Genomic DNA, 23,278 nt, shown 5'->3' with positions numbered 1-23,278 from the left:
GTCAAAATTATGAGGATAGCACAACGAATTCTGGGAATGATGCAGAGGACACCGACTTGTAGAAGCAAGGAGATTCTTGTTCCATTGTATAAGGCTTTGATTAGGCCACACTTGGACTACTGTGCACAGATTTGGTCACCTGGTTTTCAACAGGAAGAAGATATGTTGGAAAGGGTCCAGAGGTGATTGACTAAGGTAGTTTCGGATCTCTGGAATGTTGAATATGAGGAAAGGTTGAGAAGATGCAATTTACAGTCTGGTGGATAGGAGGAAGAGGGGTGATATGATAGAGACATACAAGTTGGTAAGGGGTTGTTATAGGATCAATGTTGAAGAGTTTTTTCATAAAATGGTGGGGGAGATCAGGGGAGAACAAGAAGTCATCTTTGGAAGATGTATAAAGAGGATGTGAATAGGGGAACGAGAAGCAGGTTTTTTTGCATGCAGAGTTGTGAGTGATTGGAATGCCTTACCTGAGAGCGTGGTGTCTGCAGAGAATTTGAATGTGTTTAAGGCGCAGCATGATGAGCTATGTGTATGACAAAGAGACTTCCTAGATAAGTCTTTGACTCCATGGGATCTTAGGGTGATAATAATAATAACAAAGATTGGGATATATGGAGCAGTTATCAAGAGTGCTGGTTGGAAGAGCACCAGTGGAAAGATATTTTACCAATTTTTGAAATTTTCATACTATAAAAGCTGCTTTGCTATGATGTCAAGGATGCTAAAAGTGTAGCTATGCTGCTGTTGCATCTACTTTATATTGCTAACATTTTTGTTTTCTGTTGGGTACATATGCCTTCTTTAACTGGTTTGTTTTCTACTATTTGGTTCTACTATTTTTCTGTGTGCTTCAGTGTGGGCTCATATTGATAAAATGCCATTAAACTCTGAAATATTAGTATTTATCAATATATAAACATTTTATAACATATATTTAAAGCCAAACGGCTTCAAATTTGTATCCCCTTAATTATTATTTTATAACATAAGTAACTGATTCAACTTATTTTATGTTTTGAGTGTCCTGTAACACAAAGACAAAAAAAAGGAAAGTAGCAAACAAACAAGTTTATAATCAGATTAATAAAGAAGATAATTTTTCACAGTTGAGACAGTCAGGAGAAAAACAAAAGGCTGTAAGAGGAGGTTTAAGCTAAGAAATGAAAGCATTTTTTTTTTTTTTTTTTTTTTTTTTTTTTTTTTTTTTTTTGCATGAAGCATGTTTGGGGAGTAAAATGCACTGTCTGAGATTGTGGTGAGTGTAAAATCTGTGAATGGGTTTAAGGCCTGGTTTGATGCGTGACTCCACAGAGGTCTGATAATAATAATAAAATCAGCTATGAAAGAATCATTTTTAAACATGGATCAGGCTGTAAGCTACCAAAGAGAGTTTCAACTTAAGTAACTTCATTGATCATGGTAGAACTGGTGGTTTCAAAGTGATTTGGCTTCTGATCTTGTATCATCAGTTTATCAACTATAGTAATCCACCATTTATCTGACCTCAACCTTCTAAACAATGATTCTTCAATTAACCAATCCATGCATAGCAACTGTCAACTGTCTTATGACAGAGTACCATGTAAATGTACTTCACTTATCTGACTCTTCAATTAGCAGAATGGCAAACTGCCTTCCCACTGCAAGTTGGATTAGTGATAGTCTTGGGCCAACTATCTCCGATTGGCTATTTGTGGAGAATGAACTGCCCCCTCAGTTTCTAAAAGTTAGACAGGAGTAAAATAACCTAACCTACTCCTTACAGGGAATAAAAGGCAGAGGATTTATTTATTTTTTTACTGTATTAAGAAGTCCATAACTCTATTTCAATGGGAAAAAACTTCAAGGGTTTTCAGGCAGTCAAAAGTTGTTTGTATTTTTGGATCCTAATTACTCTTTTATTATTTGAAGTAATTTTATTATTATTATTTTTTTATTTTATTTTTTGTTTTGTTATGTCAGGTTGGTTATGTAGTTAGTCATAATATAGATGATCAGTGCTTTTAAAGTTGAAACCGGTCTGGGTAGTGGCCCTTCCCTTAATACATAGCATTATACATGTCCGCAAGGAGATGTGCTTTGCATTATGGGAGATACTAAGGCAAGTGATGAGAACTTATACCATTTTTACCATGAGTTGCCCCAGTCCTGAAAGTACTTCAGGTGCAAACTTTGTTTGCTAACACTTGGATAAAAGATAAAACCCAATATATATATAATTAGTGATCACAGTGCCAAGCTAGATTAACCTTTATTCCTTTAATATATGTACATAATCCAGATGATGACCTTATTAACAGTTAAAGAATGTTAAAAATATGTTCAAGTTAGGTGACTACAGTTTAGCTAATGAAACACTTTAAAGGTTATTCTGTTTAATGGTCTGCTGTTAAAAACTTAAGAATCCTGCTTTAAATGTTCAAAACTTTTGCAATCACATACAATGGCTGAAGAAGAAAAAAAAAACACTTAGAATAAGATCTGTTTTTGCCTGTTACCTGTACTTCAAGCACTTCTTTGAATTAAGTCATTACTGACATCAGGGGTGGTCACAGAGAATCTGATATATCACAGACATTTATTTTGAAACTAAGCCTAATAAAATCACAACAGCCAAATTCAAAACATTTCAGAGGATTATAAGAAAAACATCTTTCTTTGATCATTCACAAGAAAATTGCTTTTTCAGCATAATGTTCATACTGCTCAGACTGCAAATGCCAAAATCAAAGAAAATAAATTAAAATAAATCCATATTTGATAGATTTTTGAACTAGATTTTCTATTAGAAATTTACAATGGTATCTTAATGGGAAAGAACTTGAAAGTTTTGACGCAGTCAAAAGTCTCATTTGTATTCTTTGCTTCAAAGCCAAGGATTTTAAAATATGAAGTAAAATATAAGTAAGAAGGTAGCAGGTCTCAGAGAAGAGAACAAAAGGAAATATATGCTAGAAAGAAAATTAAAGGTTCATTCAATGATTCTGTGTTTAAGCTTAAGCGATGGTTAGAATTCATGGTAGATGTTTAATGGAATGAAAACAGCATAAGGAATAAATTAAACAGTGTAATTATCTTACTATGAGCATTCTGAAAGATCAGCCAATATTGAAGAACATAAAAAATACATCTATAATCATGACTTTGGACAGTAAAGGTGGCACTAAACTTGATATCAAAATCTAACATTTCTGATTAAACTCAGCTCTTCACTTTATGTAGTTGTTATACTCTTCAATAAATTCAGTTCAAGTCTGCAGGAATCTTTAACTAAATTGAGAAATTGCCATATCAAATTTGGTATGAAAATCAAGAATAAAAAAAGGGGGAAAAAACCTATGAAAATAGGCAGGAATATGGAAAATAACTATATTCTCAAATGGAGAACCTATAATCAAGTGAAACATTTCATTTAGGTACAGCATTTGGTGAAGACAGAAAGTTAAATATAGAAATACAGAATAAGCAAAGCTAATATAATGAGGGGTGTGCTGAATAAATTTATATTGGATAAGAGAAAAAAATAGCCAAAGCACTAAACTAGTAGTACATAAGGCAGTTTCAAACTGATTTTAACTAATGGATCCAAAAGTTTTATGGATCTGTAACCAGAAATAAAAACAGATGATCAAAGATGACAGACCATGTGTGAGAGTTCTAAGAAAAATTAGGGGATTGAATGGTATCAGTGTCATAATCATATTAAAAATTATATAAAAAGTTTAAAGTATTTAAGACATGGTACAATTGTACTGTGCAGGTGATGGGAAACCTCTGATGAGTCTTTTGAATCCATGAAGGTGTGATAATAACAAAGAAACTTAATTAGCAGTCAAGAATGAGAAGCAAAACTAATTTGAGGCAGTATGTTACTTAAACAGAAAGGTAAGCAAAAGAGGTGTTTCATGCTAAGATGGCATGAAAAACACCTAAAGGAAGACCAAGATATAGATGGATGATACAGTTGTAGGATATCTGTATTAATATTCAGATATCTGACAAGTTAAAAATATAAAAATGAATTAATTCAAAGTTAGTAATGAGGCATTTTATAATAATTGTTAGTTAATTTTTTTTTTTGGCTGCTGAAGTCTTGCTTAAGAGTGACATTTATTAATTAGTTGTTAATTATAATTTTGTATGAATTGTCAAGTGTTGTAATACTGGTACTGTTTGTGTGTAGACAGATGTTATTTATGATGTTGTCAATAGCAAAGGAAGCAAGAATCACTGGTGCATAAAAGATTGTGAAATGAAAAACTGTTATAATTAAATAAACTTTTCTGCACTGCAAAGAAAGAACTTTTTCATTTCAAGCACAATGCTGGAAAGCAGTAATGTCAGTGAACGACGGACCTGAGCAAAAGTTTTTCAGTTGCATATCCAAGCATTCACTTGTTTGGGAAGTAGGAAAGGAACATAGCAGGAGAAACCTATGAAGTTTCTGTGTCTTCAATATATGAAGACTGAACAAAAATTAGAAATGAAGACAGAGAGATTATGCTTGTGTAACTAGATAAGTGTGAAGTTCATTGTGGTCATTCATCCATATAGGATTTATTTCATTTGAAGCTGAAAGGAACTTTATTGATTTCCGGTTCATACAGAATGAGTCCTGTAAAGTTTGTTTTATTTAGGATTCTCAGTCTGATATGTGATTTTGAATGGTTGATATGCTTTATTTATTTCTTCAGAAGCTTTCATACAGAGGGCAAGGTGGTTCTGACAAGAACCACTTTGTGGTTCTTGAAGTGTTGATAAGGTTTCAAGAAGAATGTCTGAGACTTTCATATAGAACGTTTCAGGTGATGATATAGTTTTTAGTAGTTTATTTAATGGAGTTTATTGCTACTTTCATAGAGAAAGTGAAGTTACAGAAAGGTTTTTGATGAAGACAAGATAAGTTTTTTCAGTGTTCTGTGATTTTAAGATAAAAGAAGTTTTCACTTATGTTGCTGTTGAGAGAGAGCATTTTTATTTTGTGATAGTCTTTCTCCTGTGTGAACTCAAGAAAGAATAAAAGTTCTGTAGGAGGCAAAAGACTAAGGCTCTAGGAGCTTTGTCCATATAGGAAAATTACTATTGGTTTATGAGACTGTAAGGAAGCTGTGCACATTTAAATTGCTTTTTGTAATCTGAAGAATACATTTGTGCTTGCGTAGATAAGTTGTGTTGATTTCATGTTGTGGTGCTGCTAGAATACAAAAATGGAGATAACACATCAAGAGCTGTTAAAAAAAGGATATATTATTGTGTGTATTTCATTGCCAATACTGGCTTTTAAGTTTATGCTACTCAAATTGACAATTTTTTCTATGACTGTTCGGTATTTTGTTAGGTTTTATTGTCTCAGTACTGTATCCAACTGTATCGATTGTAGTTAACATGGCAGCTGCCAGTTTTAGCAACTCACCCAGCCCACCATCATTTAAAGACTTATTTGCATAGTTGATGATTTTGTTACTTGCTATGCATGCAACATGTATGCATCCCATTGTTTAAAAATGTGGCAGGTGCAGGGCAGGAATGTGTATGTGTGCATGAAATGTAGGCAGTGGGATGCATAAGTACCTCGATCTCAGGATTTCATGGCAGTGGAGATAGTGCTTTGGAAACAAGTGAAATTCAGATTGTGGATACCAGTGGTGTGTTGGAGAGAATATTAAGGATTTATAATGGGAATTAGTGAAACAAGATGACCTAACATGGGAAAACTAGAAAAAGATGGCTTTACATTTGTATATTCTGGTGGAGAGAAGCATGAATATGGAGTGGGTTTCATGGGTTTCATGATTAAGAAAAACATCTTTAAATGTGTAATGGGGCTGTGGCCCATAAATGAAAGAATAATACTTATTAAATTAGCTGCAAAGCCCTTTAGCATCATAATATTCCAGGTTTATGCCCCTACGATGACTCACAATGATGAAGAAATAGAATATTTTATAACAACTTACAAAAATCTATAGAATATGTAAAAATAAATGAGATAGTCATAGTGATGGGTGACTTGAATGCAAAGTTTGGAGAAAGGGAAGAAAATCCAGTTGTTGGAAAATTTGGATTAGGTGAAAGAAATGAAAGAGGTGAGAGATTGATACAATTCTGCATTCAAAACAACTTACACATAATGAATACTTTCTTTCAACATCCAAAGCACAGATTATATACTTGGACAAACACAGATAACTCTATAAGAAACCAAATAGATTTCATAATGATAAATAATAGATACAAAAATAATATAATCAACATAAAAACATACCCAGGCACTGATATAGGTTCAGACCATAACCCTGTTGTGTCTATTTTAAAAATTAAACTAAAAAACATTTCTAAAAACAATACCTGACAACATAATGGTTTAATTCAGAAATTAGGAAAAAATTAGATCATGTAGGACAGGGCTGTCCAACCTTTGGTAATTCGAGGTTTGCATTTAAAAAAAGGATTTACTCAGGGGCCACATCATAATGCATATCTAGTAATTTGGTGAGCAGCAGTGACACAGTCTCGATAGCTGAACAAATGAACAACACTAATCGCATGCCCAGATTTGGTCACCTCGGTTCCTTCTTGATGGGAAGGAGGTGGAGAGGATCCAGAGGCGAGTGACTAAGATGATAACAGGTCTATGGAATGAACCATATGAGAACAGGTTGAAGATTTGTGGGTTGCAGAAACTAGTTGATAGGCAGAAAAGGGGAGATATGATTGAGACATTCAAATTGCTAAAGGAATTCTATAGGATTAATTCAGAGGATATTTTTGAGATCAGGACTGGTGGTGGGAGAACTAGGGGACACCTATGGAAGCCGGGCAAGAGTGTGGTTAGCAGGGGTGTTAGAGCTGGGTTCTTTACTTTTAGAATGGTAAATGAGTGGAATAAGCTGCCAGAGTCTGTTGTGGGTGCTATGACGGTGAACGAGTTCAAGACAAGGTATGATAGATACTGTGAAAATGTAATCGTATAGTTGTGTGGACATGATGTTTAGGACCTTCCTCGATGAGCCTAAGGACTCCTGGAGTCGCCTGAAATAATAATAATAATGCTCGTTCCCCGTGAGCAGCCAGAGCATGCGTGTTGGAACAAAACAGTATAAAAACGCTTTTTTGACACATCTAATATTTGAAAAACACGTGGGTATATAGTGATGTAAACATACCATATAAAATTAACAACATCGCGATTATCGATTAGTGGTAGAATTAAAATATCTAGTATGCATTCGATTCAAATTGTTATTTTATTTTTTTTGCTTGTGAAAATCAAAACCCACAGGCAGGCTGCACAAAATCACACCGCAGGGTGATTTTGTGCAGCCTGCCTGTACAAAATCACCCTGCATCAGGGTGATTATATCCTGGGTGATTATATCCTGCAATCAGGGTGATTATATCCTGCATCAGGGCTGTCCAAAGCACTGCTTTGGACAGCCCTGATGTAGGATATAAAACAGAAGATAATACATCGCTGGCAAATGTTTGTCGATTGGTAGAGCCTCTGCTACTAATGGCTCAGTTAAGTAAGTTTGAGCGCAGTTAGTAGTTGGAAGGGGACCAATTGTTCAATGCAGTTGGTATACTCTCCCTTGTTGAGTCTTTGGACTCCCTGGAGGTGTCAAATAATAATAATACTTTGTAACACAGAGGAAGAAAACAGGTCAAATTTTAGAAGTGCAATATATAAGACAGCTAAGGAGGTAATTCCAAATATTAAATACAATAAGAAAAAAACCTGGATGACTGAATCAGTACTAGAACTTATGAATGAACGATGAAAAAAGAAAAGTACACAACAGTATAGAATACTCAACAAAATTATAAAAAATGAATGCAGGAAGGCTAAAGAAAAGTGTTTAAATGAAAAATGTAAAGCAACAGAGGAAATGAACAAGAAACACAATAGTAAAGAAATGCATAAGTCAATCCAAGCTCTGACAAATAAAAAGAAAAATTTCAACCATAATCCTTGTATAAAAGATCAAAATAGAAAAATGCTACTAGAGACACAAGATATCATAAAAAGATGGAAAGAATGGAAAAGAACTGTGACTCAGACACACCAGATATACAAAATATGGATGGTGAACCAATTACATATGAAGAAATAGAATACGCTCTAAGTCAAATGAAAACAAGTAAAACACCAGGCTCTGACCAGATCCCTATTGAATTGTTAAAGAAAGTAAATGAAAACACACTTAATGACCTAAAGGTTATCTTTAATAACATGTATGATACAGGATACATCCCTAATGATCTATGGAAATCCATCTTTGTCACTATTCCCAAAATTCCATGAACTTTTGAATGTTCAGAATATAGACTAATAGTCTTAACAAGCCATGTTACAAAATTACTACTGAGAATAATCCTAGAAAGAATAAAAGGCACTTTGTCAGTAGAAATAGAAGACATTCAATCAGATTTTCAAAAAGACAAAAGGTACAAGTGCCAGAGTCTGTTGTGGGTGCTATGACAGTGAATGAGTTCAATGCAAAGTACGATAGACACTGTGTGTCTATCGTACTTTGCTGAATAGTTGTGATGGATACGATGTTTAGGGCCTCCCTCGATGAATCTAAGGACTCCTTGGAGTCGCCCGTAATAATAATAATACAAGAAAAGGAATTTTTAATTTGAAAACATTATATGAAAGAAGCCTTGATAAAATACAGGAATGGATTGATGAAAATGAGATACTGTATGGGGACAGCATGGTTTTGTGAAGGGTAGATCATGCCTCAGTAACTTGCTCAGGTTTTATAACACAGTGATGGCTGAATCCAAAAGACGGCCTGTGACTAGTGGTGTGCTGCAGGGTTCTGTTCTTGGACCCTGCTGTTTAATTTGTTCATTAACAACATAGGGAAGGATCTAAGAGGAGCGGTTCATTTGTTCGCTGATGATGATGCAAAGTTGGGTAGGGCAATAGTGAATGCAGAAGATGTCAAAATCTTGCAGGATGATTTGGATAGACTGGAGGTATGAGCTAAGGAGAATGGATGTCAATTTAATGTGGCAAAATGTAAGGTTATGCATTTCGGGGTGAAAAGATTAGCAGCAGTATATCACATTGGTGGAAAACTGTACTCCAGGAGATTGATGAGGCTAGGAACTTGAGAGTGTTGGTGGATAAGGGAGTTGAAGTTTAGAGGACACATCACAAAAGTGGCTAAATCAGCTCATCAAATCACTTGGATGCTGAAGAATACTTTGACGAGCAGAGATAAGCAAGTTATTGTTTCTCTGTATCGAGCCTTGATAAGACCCCCATCTTGATTACTATGCCCAGATCTGGTCACCTAAGTTTCTTCTTGATGGGGAGGAGGTTAAGAGGATCCAGAGGTGAGTGACCAAGATGATAGCAAGTCTATGGAATGAACCTTATGAAAAACAAGTTGAAGATTTGTGGATTGCAGAAATTAGTTGATAGGCAGAAAAGGGGAGATATGATTGAGACATTCAAATTGCTGAAGGGTTTCTATAGGATTAATTCAGAGGATATTTTTGAGAACAGGACTGGTGGTGGGAGGACTAGGGGACATCTATGGAAGCTGGGCAAGAGTGTGTTAGTAAGGGTGTTAGAGCTGGGTTTTTTACTTTTAGAGTGGTGAATGAGTGGAATAAGCTGCCAGAGTCTGTTGTGGGTGCTATGACAGTGAATGAGTTCAAGGCAGAGTATGATAGACACTGTGAGAATGTCAAATAGCTGTGATAGACATGATGTTCAGGGCCTCCCTCGATGAGTCTAAGGACTCCTTGGAGTCGCCCGTAATTTTCAATTTGAAAACATTATGTGAAAGAAGCCTTGATAACCAGAAAAGCATATGTCTGTTTTATTGATTACACCAAAGCATTTGATTCAATAGATCACAAGAAATTAATACATATCCTACAGAATAATGGATATGTATTAATTTCTTGTGTATTAAAAGATATGTATTAAAAGGAAAAGATCTATGTATAATTACAAATATATACTGGAATCAAATGGTCTCAATCAGATATAGAAATGCATATTCTCATAACTTTGAAATGAAAAAAGGAGTAAGACAAGGATGTTTCTTATCACCCTTACTGTACAATAATTATAATGAGCAAGTTTTTAAAAATATTTCAGAACTGAAGGATGTAAAAAGTCAGGGGTAGGAACTTCAACAACTTCAGGTATGCAAATGATTCAGGTATTCAGGTATGCAGTTCTTATAGCTGAATCTGAAGATGATCTTCAAAATTTAGGCACAGAAATTTACAACAGAAGCTTAGACATGGGATTAATTATTAACCTAAAGAAAACAAAGTGCATGATTATATCAAAAGAATCAACAAATAAGAAACTAAACATAACTGTTAACAACAAGAAAATTAAACAGGTTCAGTCTTTTATATATTTGAGACAAAAATGTTTACAAACAGAGGAAATTCTCTTAAAGAAATAAAAAGAATAGAGATATCAAGAAAGGCCTTTACTGATATGAAAACTGTTCTAAACATCCAGAGACATTAATATAGACACAAGAAAAAGATTAACAAAATGCTATATCTGGTCAAGCCTTCTCTACAACAGTGAAACTTGGACTCTAAATAAAGAAGCAGAGAAAAAATTAGAAGCTTTTGAAATGTGTGCCATCAGAATAATGTTGAAAATATCATGGACAGATAAAATGAAAAATGAAGATGTTTTAAAGACAGCAAAAATAAAAAGAACATTAATGAAAATAATTAAAGAATGAAAATATTTTGGACATCTAACTAGACAAGAAGGCATTCAGAAATTAATATTAGAAGGGAAACTGGATGGAAAAAGAGGGAGAGGTAGACCCAGGAGAATGTGGTTTGAAGACATGAAGGACTGACTTGAAGTACCATAAATGTTCCAGAGCAGCAAAAGAAAGAAAAAAGTTCCATGATATGGTTGCCAACCTCCTTCTAGGGGATGACACTTGAAGAAGTGTAGCAGATGGAGATGGTTTGCCTGATAGCTATGATTATGTGTGTGAATGTAAATTATAAGCAGGATGTGTGGAGAGAGAGAGAGAAATAGAATTGCTGAGAAAGGAGATGGAAGGAATGAAGATATTAGGAGGATGAAGAGGTTGACTAGTGCAAGAAGAACAAGAGTAGGTGTAAGAGAATGACATCAGAGAACAAGGGAGAGGGGAAGGAGAGAGAGAGAGAAAATGGGAGAGACGAGAAGAGTGGAAATTGCACAAAGTCAAGAGAATGTAGAAGCAAGACAGAAAGTAAGGGGGAGGGAGGGAGAGAGAGGAGAGGAAACTGCAGAAAGCCAGGAGTGTGGAAGCAAGGGATAGAGAGATGAGAAGGAGAGAAAGATTGGAAGTTGTAAGAGTCAGAGATGCCAGTGAGAGAAGGATGAATGAATCTGTTTGGAATGTCATGAATGGAGATTCGATGATTTGAGGTGTGCATAGTAGAGTGCCAGAGAAGTGCTTGCCTGGTGGACCAATAGAGTGTTGCAATGGCAGTGAAGAGGGATGAAAATGTAAAGGAGATGATGGTAATGGTTGGGACGAATGACCTGAGAGGTAGTGAATTGTGTAGAGCGAGATTCGAAGGAAAGACAGTGAGTGTGTTGTCCCAGTATGTAATGCAGAGTGGAGGAGAAAAACAATGATAACAAATGAGACAACAGCAAGAATATGTAGGAAAAGAGATCTGGAATATGTAGAGTATGTTTGAGGATAGAAGAGGGTTGTATGCAAAAGATGGATTACATTTGAATGCAGAAGGGCATTTGGAGAAACTGTTGTTTTCTGGACAAGTAAATGTGTTCGGGGCATGGGAAACTAGAAGTGCACTGGTGGAATGTAGAATAGATAGCTTCATGGGGATGCTTGAAAAATGAGAGGGTGTACACTTATATTATAGAGCCAGGCGGAGTATGAGGGAAGTAATAATGGCCATAAGAATGTTGGCAACGCACTGATTTTTCTGTATACAAATGCTAGGAGCATTAGGAATAAAGGGAATGAGTTTGTGGTATTGATTGACTTAGCCTCTCCAAATGTTGTTGGTATCAGTGAAACTTGGTTAGCAACGAGGATGAAAAACCCTGATGAATATCTTGACGTCTCTGCAGCAGTTACCAATCATTAACTCATTTTGTCCATTAACATCATCTTACCATAATCATTCTTCTTTCTACTTGCCTCATATTGAAAAATCTATCTATACCATCATAATTAGCACCCTTCCCTTGTTCACTAACCCAAGTTGCTTTTACATTTCTTCATCACCTCTTTCCACATTCCCTGGCCTATAGCAACATCCAACTAAATATCTCTTCCTGTCAATCTCCACCTCACTGCCTCAGAACCATTGCCACTAGTTCTCTACTTAACTTATGTGAACACAATTCCTATGCTATCATTAGCATCACTCCTCCTCCCTTCTTGTCCTTTCTATCTTCACAAAAAATACTGTACCCTTCCATTTCTATTTCTGTTAGGATGTCATCTTCATTCAACCATGTTTCACTTATTCCAATCATTTTGAATGAATAAATTCAATCAGTGAATTTCATCTCCCTTTTTGATACTCCTGACATTTGTATATAAACACAGCAGTTCACTTTAAGGTCTATAGCCAGTCCTAACCAAGCCACTTGTTGGTTGCGATTTTCCCACCACACCTGCCCTTGCTCAATCACCTATATCACCGCTTATCACATATATCTGCTCAGTCTTAACTAGACATTATGATGTATTCCATTTCTGTGCTGATCATCCTCCATTCATACATTGACTACTATTCTAACTTCCGCTCTCCCTGTCCACATGAGCTCTTTTTATTACCCTGCTCTTTTTGCATTCCCATTCTCTCTTCATCTCTCACTACTACTGTTTCCAATGCCAAGCACTGCAGTCTCTTCCGTACTACTCTTCTGATCTTCACTTCTTACTTCTGATCTCTTGCTTGCATCACACACTGCACTTCCACCTAGCACCAGTTTCTCCAGTTCACTCACTCCAAAGCCATTCAAATGCAATCAGTTAAATCTGTATAATTCCATTCTTTCTTCAAATACATGCTATACATCCACAAACTGCACTCCCTTCTCCTCACATGGCTCTGTCAGCATACTATTCATTATTCTGGCTCTCTATCTCATCATTGTAATACCTTGGTAACACACTAACAACCTTTCCCACTATACTGTGCAGCCTCTATGTGCAGATATGTGCTGTCTCTAACATTAAAATAAAAAATAATCTGAATACTTCAGCAGTCAGTCAACTGCAATAGTAATTGATCAAGAATTACAAAGAGCAAGGTAATGAACATTAGTCAGCCTGAGGAGAGGAGAAAATTGACACAGCTGTTATGAATGTCTAAGTATAGACATTAGACAGAGATCCAGTGATGTACAGTTGGCATAAATGATACTGTTCTCTTAAAATTGTAAATTAAGGAACCACCTTATTTTGTGTTTGAAAGATTCTTTATCAGCAAGGCAAAAATTCTAAATTTCTGATTTAAAAGTTAAGTTTTTGACATATTTGGTTCATTATGAAGATTTCAAATGAGACATTAAGCTACTTTAATGTTTCAAAACTTAAGCAATCATTAATTCTGAATTTTCTTTATAATTTCATACTTTTCTTGTTCTTATTTATGTTTCCCATTACTGTGAAAATGTACTTTTTCACATTATCATCTTGTGTTTTTATGGTTCTTACCAATCTTTTTTTCATTTTGTGATCAATGCATGATTTCTCACCATTTCTACTGTTTCCTGCAATTTGTTTAATTTTCCATGATTTTCCTTACTGTTTTGCCATACAATTTTCTTTGTCTATTGATGTGATGTCATTTGTTATGGAATTCAGTCCACTATCATAAAGGTTTTTGAACAGTGGACTTAAAATAACATTGGTTCTAAGGCCATGACTCAGGCTGGGAAATTTCCACAGTGGTGTTTGCTATTGTGTGTGTGTGTGTGAACTGTATATATTTTATTTAAAAGAAAATCACATTTTTTTTACTCCTTTTTTTCTCTTTTATGATATTCAGAAAAACAGATATAGAAGAAGATGATCTTTTTTGTCCAGAAGAAGAATTACACAATGAGACATTTCTGAGATAGATACTGTCACATAATGCTAAGATTCATCATCATTTTAGTCACTATATAAAATAATTTTTATAAAACAAAATTAGTAATTAAAAAAATGTTAACTTGGTTTTTTACAATATAGGACAAATTTTCTTAAACTAAATTACTATAGCACTTACCAAAAAAGGATTAGCAACAACTTGTGGCCATGCACCAAATGTCATGTTAGAAGCTACTTTATTAGAGGAAAATGCTGAAATTTGACTGTGCTGCCCTACAGGCCATGGTGCATTTGCTGAAGTGCTACCTTGAACTCCCCACACTGGCAACTGGGGAACATTAAATCCACCATTCTGTATTCCAATTTGATTAGGTGGAAGACCATTTGGAGAATTTGATAATCCTTCACTACCAAAAGGTGCAAACACTGATGTACTAACACCTGCACCAAATCCACTTTCACTGGGGACTCCAACAAGGGAAACTCCAAACTGCTGTCCAAAGCCTGATGTGCCTGAAGAAATCTGAGTGGGAAGACCTGATGGGTGAGTTGCAACTCCAGTCTGGAAAGGATTAACATTTGGATATACATATGTTGGTGGCGTGGGGGTTGACTGGTTCCAAGAAAACGTATTACTAAAAGGATTAGATGAAGCTACAAAATAAACAAAGAAAAAAAATATTAAGAACTAGATTTTATTAATTATATTAATTGTTAAATATTAATTATATATTAAGAATATATAATAAAAATGAAAGATGATAAATGATCAGAGATAGAGTCAGATGGCAAAGACTCCTTATTTGTAGGGGACTCAACCCATTATGTGATGGGAGAAGAAGAAAAGAATCACAAGAATCCATGTCCATAGTGGAATTCAAACCTGCAGCTTCTTGGTTGTAGAGTGAATATACTAACCACTCAGCCAACCTGGCAGACATTTGGCTATGAAGTGAAGTTGGAACAGTGAAACTAAGTGATCTTAGATATAACTTTGATGTTTACTTCCATCTTCAAAATCACACACTTTTCAGAAACAACTTATTTTTATCAATCACTACTCATCTTAAAGGGACATTTGCACATATGTTCTCTCACATGCAAGGTCAGTAAGTGGAACAATTTCCTCTTTTTGATCTGCTTTGCTAAAAATCTTTGCTTTATACTAAGAAATTCATTTGTTGTTTCTATCACTCTCCTAAGGCCATCAATCATTCTGAACTTCACTGATTTCCTGTCTTTGAACTTGATTTTCTCCAGTGCAACTATCTTAACAGTGAAGTTATCTTCCTTATATTCACACTCAAATGGCTTTTCTTTCTAACTGCATGAACAATCAGCTAGAGATGGCAAGGTAAGTACTATCATCACCAAACACACATACCTACCAAAATACCAGATAAACCTAAACATCCTCCAAACACTTTTTGATCTCTTCCTCACTAATGATCCTTGTAAATATACTATGGATGGTGTTTATTCCTTAGGTAATTCATGTGATGATTTATTCTTTAATGGAGCAACAATCACAAAGCCATCCTTATCTGCAAGTTGTCTGGCATTATAAGAAAGTCAACCAGGATGATCTTGGAATTTTTATGCTTCATTTCCTGGGTTGGATTACTGTTTTCATCTTCTGATTCAGACATTTACACTGAACACATTCCTGAAACATTCACTTCCCAATCCACTTTAACCTTGGATCTCCAAGAAGTGAGCTAAGGCTATTCAAGAAAAGAGGCAAGCATATATTGCAGTCGGCTTTCACTGAAATCTCTCTCTCTTCCATTTTTGCTTATACTAAATACTGAAATAATTGTAAGCAAAGTATCAACATGTCAAAAACTGATTCTGAAAGAGCCAAAAGCAGGAAACCTGCATGCCCAAATGGCAATCATGCTTTGATCCTAACTTTTGTCAAAGCACCACTGGTTCGACTGCAAATTTACCCAAAGTTCTTGAATTCTTGCATTGGTGATCTTGATAAACGTCATCCTATCATTCGAAACTCACAATTAACAGTTAGATTTCAGAAAGAGATCAGAAGAATCTTGTGCAAACTGGATACAAAAAAAAAAAAGTCTTCAACCTCTTCTGTCCAACCCTGTTTCCTCCTCTTCTATGTTACCTTTTTTATATAAATGCTCCTACTAGTATTTATTCTACAGCTCAAAAATTATCTCACATTCAACCTATTCTAAAGAAGGTCAATAAATCTTTACCAAATTACTAACTATTCTCACTTCAGTTCTTTATTGAGTAATGAAAAGAACCCTGGTTGGCCAAGTGGCAGAATACCTACTCTCCAACCAACAGGTTGTAGGTTTGAATCTCATCTTGGGCAGTTTGTAAAAGCCTGCTCTAGATGAGAATGTATAGCTCATTAAGTTTATAAAGCTTGTCTTTTTATAATAAAAAACATTCTTCTTCTTCTGCAGCTTTTCCCACTTAAGTAGGGTCGCTGTTTGTGGTGAGTCTCCTCCACAACTTTCTGTCTTGGGCTGTAGCCATATCTAAGTTCTTCATCCTCAAGTCCTCCTCCACCATCTCCCTTCATCTCTTCTTTGGCTGTCCGCGCTCCTCTTCCCCTGCACATCCATCTGCATGACCTTTCTTCCCACATACTCTTCCTCCCTCCTCATCACATGACCAAACCATCTCAACCTTGCCTCCTGTATCTTTGCTCCTAAGTTTGTAGCTTTCACTGTTCCCCTTACATAGTCATTTCTCAGATGATCCTTTCTGGTCACACAGCACATCCACCTAAGCATTCTCATCTCCGCTACCTCCATCCTGCTGATGTTATTTTTCCTCAGGGCCACAGTTTCCAAAGCATACGTCATAGTTGGTCTCACTACTGTCCTGTAAATTTTGCTTTTTAGATTGATTGGCACCCTCTTATCACATAGCACTCCAGCCATCTCTCTCCAGTCCCTCCATCCTGCACCCCACTTCCTTCTCAGCCTCACCATCCGCTTTCATTGTTGAACCTAAGTATCTAAAGTCACTGACCTACCTGATGACATTTCCTTCCAGCTCCAGATCTGTCTCCTGGCTGCCATCCACTCTGCAACACATATAATCGGTCTTACTTCTGCTCAGTCTCATACCTCTCTCTTCCAGTACTTTCCTCCAATTTTCCAGTTTGGCTGCCACTTCTTCTCTTGATTCCGCACACAGCACGATGTCATCTGCATACAACGTAGTCCAAGGCGCATCTTCTTTCACTTCCTCCGTCACCACCTCCATCACAATATTAAACAGGAACGGACTTAATGCAGATCCTTGATGCAAGCCAACTATCACTGGAAAACTTTCTGTCACTCCCGGGCAGGTTCGAACACTTGTCTTCACATTTCTGTACATCTCCTGCACCAACCTGACATATTTCTCCAGTATCTTCTTCTCCCTCAGACACCTTCAGACTTCTTGCCTTGGCATTCTATCATACTCTTTCTCCAGATCAATAAATACCAGATGTAGCTCCTGTTGCTTCTCTCGAAACTTTTCCATCATCTGTCATACCCCAAAGATAGCATCTGTGGCTGATCGACCAGGCATGAAGCCAAATTGCTCCTTTGCAATCTCCACCTCCTTCCTCAGTCTTCCATCAAGAACCCTTTCTAGGATTTTTATTGTGTGGGGCATCAACTTTATTCCTCTGTAATTCTTACAGTCTTGTGCAAGTCATTTCTCAGATGATCCTTTCTGGTCACACCACACATCCACCTAAGCATTCTCATCTCCGCTACCTCCATCCTGCTGATATTATTTTTCCCTTGTAGTTTTCCTCCATTCCTCGGGTATATTTTCCTGTTGGCAAACTTTCATGAACAGGTCCCACAGCAGGTCAATTCCCTCTTCCCCCCAGAGCCTTCCATGCCTCCACTGAAATCCTGTCTGGGCCCACCGATTTTCCATTCTTCATCTTCTTCATGACCTCCTCCACTTCCACTCTACTAATGTTCTGCACCATCCCCTCAGAAGGCTGCCCATCTCTGTGAGGCCTTGCATTTTCCTCATTCAAAAGTCCCTCAAAGTTTATTCTCCATCTGTTTCTTATGTCCACATCCTTCCATAATATTCTTCCTTCAGCGTCTTTGAACTGCCTCACATGTACGATGTTCTTTGAAGCCTTATTTCTACATTTTGGCAATCGATAAATCTTTCTCTGTCCTCCCCTTGTTTCTAATTGATCATAAAGGTCTTGATATGACATGGCCTTCGCCTATGCACAACTCTCTTGGCTTCTCGCTTTTTCTCTCTGTATTCCTCTCTGTCCTCTTCCACTCTTGACTCGTCCCACTTCTGCTTTGCCTTCCTCTTAGCCATCACTGCTTCTTGTACATCATCATCATTATTCCTCCACCAGCCCTCCTTCTGCTCTGTAATCTTTCTGGATGTTTCACCAAGCACCTCAATTGCACAGCTTAGAATTACTTTAAATAATAAAAAACATTAAAAGTGAAATTTTATATTACCTGTAAACCTCTGTAAGTCATATAAAAAACTCTCAACTAATAAATGATTACTAGTATGATTTCTGCAGTTGTCAATAGCATCTCCTTACTCATGTTGCCAACTTTGGACAAATGGCTTGGAAAAGTCTGGTGAAACTAAAGTGGCAGCTTTTAGTATTTTTTAAGGCAGTGGACTAGGTTTGGCATACAGGTCTATTACGTAAGTTTCCATTTTATGATTTCTCTTCTAGTTTTTATATTTTGCAAACCTTTTCTCTGATATCCTAACTTTGTAGGTTTACTGGAGCTTAACAGGGCCCAATTCTTTATTATTTTCATCCCTTTTATATATTATTATTATTATTTCGGGTGACTCCAGGAGTCCTTAGACTCATCGAGGGAGGCCCTAAACATCATGTCCACACAACTATACGATTACATTTTCACAGTATCTATCATACCTTGTCTTGAACTCGTTCACCGTCATAGCACCCACAACAGACTCTGGCAGCTTATTCCACTCATTTACCATTCTAAAAGTAAAGAACCCAGCTCTAACACCCCTGCTAACCACACTCTTGCCCGGCTTCCATAGGTGTCCCCTAGTTCTCCCACCACCAGTCCTGATCTCAAAAATATCCTCTGAATTAATCCTATAGAATCCCTTTAGGAATTTGAATGTCTCAATCATATCTCCCCTCCTCTGCGTATCAGCTAGTTTCTGCAACCCACAAATCTTCAACCTGTTCTCATATGGTTCATTCCATAGACCTGTTATCATCTTAGTCACTCGCCTCTGAATCCTCTCCACCTCCTCCCCATCAAGAAGGAACCGAGGTGACCAGATCTGGGCACAGTAGTCGAGATGAGGTCTTATCAAGGCTCGGTACAGAGGTACAATAACTTGCTTGTCTCTGCTCGTCAAGGTATTTTTCAACAACCAAGTGAGTTGATGAGCTGATTTAGCTACTTTTGCAATGTGCCCCCTAAACTTCATCTCCCTATCCACCAACACTCCCAAGTCCCTGGCCTCATCAATCTCTTGGAGTACAGTTCCACCAATGTGGTATACTGCTGCTAATCGTTTCACCCCAAAATGCATAACCTTACATTTTGTCACATTAAATTGACATCCATTCTCCTTAGCCCAGAACTCCAATCTATCTAAGTCATCCTGCAAGACTTTGACATCTTCTGCATTCACTATTGCCCTACCCAACTTTGCATCATCAGCGAACAAATGAACCGCTCCTCTTAGATCCTTCCCTATATCGTTAATGAACAGATTAAACAGCAGTGGTCAAAGAACAGAACCCTGCGGCACACCACTAGTCACAGGCCGTCTTTTGGACTCTACTCCTGAATAAACTACTCTTTGATATCTCTCCATCAACCAACCACCTATCCATCTCACCAATCCTATATCCATCCATATGTTGTAGTTTACGGATTAGTATTCCATGTGGTATTCTGTCAAGCGCCTTTGCCAGGTCCAGCAGTATCACTGTAAACCCATTTCCCTTATCCAGTTCAGCCGTCACCTTGTTATAAAACTTGAGCAAGTTACTGAAGCATGATCTACCCTTCACAAAGCCATGCTGTCCCCTGTACAGTATCTCGTTTTCATCAATCCATTCCTGTATTTTTCCCTTGACTACTTTCTCTAAGACCTTGACAACGACTCTGATATGCTGATTAGTCGGTAATTTGCAACCGTAGTCTTGGATCCACCTTTATGCAGTGAAATTATTTTCCCCTCTTTCCATACCTTCGGGACTAAACCAGACCTGAGACTCAGATTAAACAACATGGTCAATGGCACTGATAATTCTTTAGCCGCTTCACGCAAGACCTGTGCCGGTATACCATCCAATCCCACAGATGTGTTCACATTAAGGTTCTGTAATAGACTAGTCACCTCCACTTCATTCATCACTATTCCCGTATAAACTAATGGTTCCTTCATTTTTTCAATGTCACCACCTGGATGATATGCTTTTGCAAAGTGCACGCTCAGTAACTCCACTATATCGACTGATTCAGTGACCTCCTTACCATCATCATTCCTTAAAATCATTTTGCCGTGTACAGTTTTTTTCTTGCTTGCAGCATATTGAAAGAACTGTTTGGGATTCTCTTTTGCTTGCAAAGCTAGTTTCCTTTCATAATCGGCTTTTGCTTTTTTTTACCACACTCGTTACCTTTCTGGCCTGCACTTTATACCGTTCGTGTGCCTGCAGGTCACCCCTTTCTTTAAATTCCCTCCACAGTTGTTTCTTTTTTTGTAGCTCAAGCTTAATGGTGTTATTCATCCATTTAACCCCTACTTGTTTTACTATTTGGACCCTAGGTATACAATCAGCCATTACCTCCTGTAAATGCTCCTTGACCACTTCCCATGTTCTATCGACGTCCAGCCCTTGCAGTTGTACATGCCATGGCACTGATCCAAGCAATCTCCTAAGCTTGTCATACTTGCCAGCACGGTAATTCCATATATACCCTGTCTTAATCGAAAATTCCACACCTTTAGCCACTTCCCAGGTCAAGACCTTATGATCACTCTCACCAATAGGTGGCAACATGGTCATATTCATTACAGTCAAATTCTCAGATGGTATTACCAGGTCAAGAACTCTCACACCCCTAGTATTTTCAATTACATGCTGTCTCAGATAGTTATCCCTTAATAATTGAATAAAATCCTTTTCCTTCCTCGCATGTGTCCTCTCCTCCTTCCAATCAATGTTACCATTGTTGAAATCCCCCATAATAATTACCCTCCTTCCACTCATTTCATCAATTTCCCTATGCATACTATCTCCACCATCTATTCCATTACCTGGTCGATAGCAGCACCCAACTGTATATTTTATTCTGCCAGTCTCAATCTCACACCAAATAGCCTCAAATGAGCTCCTTTCACTATCCTGCGATACAACTTCAATTCTCCTTGGCTGCAGTTCATCAGCTATCATCAATAATACCCCTCCCCCCATTTTATTCTCTCTGTCCCTCCTAAACACAATATCAATTACTCCAATTGACTAAGAGGTCAATATGCAGTTTTGCTAATGACAGTATACTGCATCCTTTCTCATCTGACAAACCATGGATCACAGAAATCAATCAAACTTCTAAAATATCTATATTTAGAACTTTAAACTGAAATCTTCAAGCCATCCACACTGGCCTGTTTACCCAGCATACTCACTTTTCACCAACAGATGGGGGTTTGAATCCTATCATTAGAATGGATAGTTTTACACAGGGAGACAAATTTCATCACCCTGTGTAAAATCATCATTCTGCTAAAAGGGAGGTCTGAAGTGGCTTAAAAAAGTTTGATGTTTGCCCTCTAGAGCAAGATGTCCAGATTATTTTAAAAATATATACAAAAGTAAATATATAAATCTTAGTCTACCCAAAAGTATTTATATATTATAGAAAGAATTCGTTATGCAGTAGTCCACTTTGACAAGTGGCAGTCACATAACAAAAATAAATAAATAAAAAAATATTTTTAAAAAATTAAATAAATAAAAAAATTCTTCAAACGGGCCTCTGGTAACCTTGTTAATGTTATTCATAACTTATTTTAACAGCATTACAACACCAAACAAACTAAATCCTAAAAAGATGTTTATTAACTGGCTTATATTTCACTGGATTTCAACCAGTATCTTTAGAGCACAACACATGTTAAGGTTTACATGCAATGAGTAAGTGAACAATTCAAATTGCAAAGGGCAAAAGATCTAAAGTCCTAATTTGGTACCATCTAATGTTGTAAAAAAAGAAGTATTACAGCTGTGTAGGAGTTGATCTTAAGATAACAGTCTCCCAAAGCTTTGGCAAATTAATGCTGCCATACTTCTTTAGGTTAGGAGAAGCTTCATAGCGATTGCTGACTTGTAATGACTTCTATACAGCACATCGGTTTTCTTCCATCTTATCCTGTGTGAAGGGGGTGTCCAAACCAGGGTTTATCTATTAACTTGTTAACTTTAATGATAGTAAAACTCAATCTTTTACTTCTCAGGAAAAAAACTTTTCTTTTAAAGTCTTATTTTTGAAAACACTCAAATCTCTGGAGTGTTGAGATTTCTTTTTTTCATGATAACTAACATCCAATCTTTCTTGGCATAAATTCTATAAGTATTGCCTCTTCAGCATTAAAGAAATTAGGTTCTATTTCCTCTCCAAGTATTACTTTACCTCTAGACAGCTATTAACACTATATAACATTATGCAAATCATAAATCTCCAACCACCGAATACCCCACTCATATTTGGAGTGGTGACACCAAAAGCACCCTGAAAGTCCTGGACTCAGTAAATAAGAGAGCAATTGAGTTAATTAATGATCCATATCTAACTATTCACTGCATCCTCTTTCAGCAGAGGTTTAGTTTCTACTACTTGAATTTTGCAAAAATATTTTTATCATCACTGTTTTTTTAGAAATAGCATCAATAATGCTCTTGCTCTTCTTCAGCTGTTAAAAAAGCAGTGCTTCTCATATAATGGATTATTAAAAAAAAAAGAAAAAGGCATGTACCATTTTTGTTAAATCAGAAAATAGTGGTACATAATCAAATATTTTGGTATGAAGTAGAACAGGAAAAAAAAAAGAAGTGGACTAAGCAAGGCAATCACATAAATGTCTTGTCAGCGTAACTGATATTACTAAAACAAATCAAAGCAAACTAGGAAAATCTTTTTAAC

The 23,278-nt window shown here is 36.6% G+C and overlaps 1 protein-coding gene across 1 annotated transcript in view; it reads right to left on the bottom strand.

Annotated features, from left to right (window-relative positions):
• Window positions 1–23,278, bottom strand: part of LOC150093187 (uncharacterized) — a 111,589-nt gene that overhangs the window by 19,468 nt on the left and 68,843 nt on the right. The window contains exon 6 of the mRNA XM_090414180.1: window positions 14,269–14,744. Within this exon, the coding sequence (XP_090270306.1) occupies window positions 14,269–14,744 (476 nt within the window). The remainder of the gene's footprint in view (window positions 1–14,268; window positions 14,745–23,278) is intronic.

The sequence above is a fragment of the Typopeltis vanoorti genome, chromosome 24, assembly GCF_054136105.1.
Source record: "Typopeltis vanoorti isolate ZY-2024b chromosome 24, IOZ_Tvanoo_1.0, whole genome shotgun sequence".
NCBI classification, from domain to species: Eukaryota; Metazoa; Arthropoda; class Arachnida; order Uropygi; family Thelyphonidae; genus Typopeltis; species Typopeltis vanoorti.
This window is presented reverse-complemented; position numbering and strand designations above follow the sequence as displayed.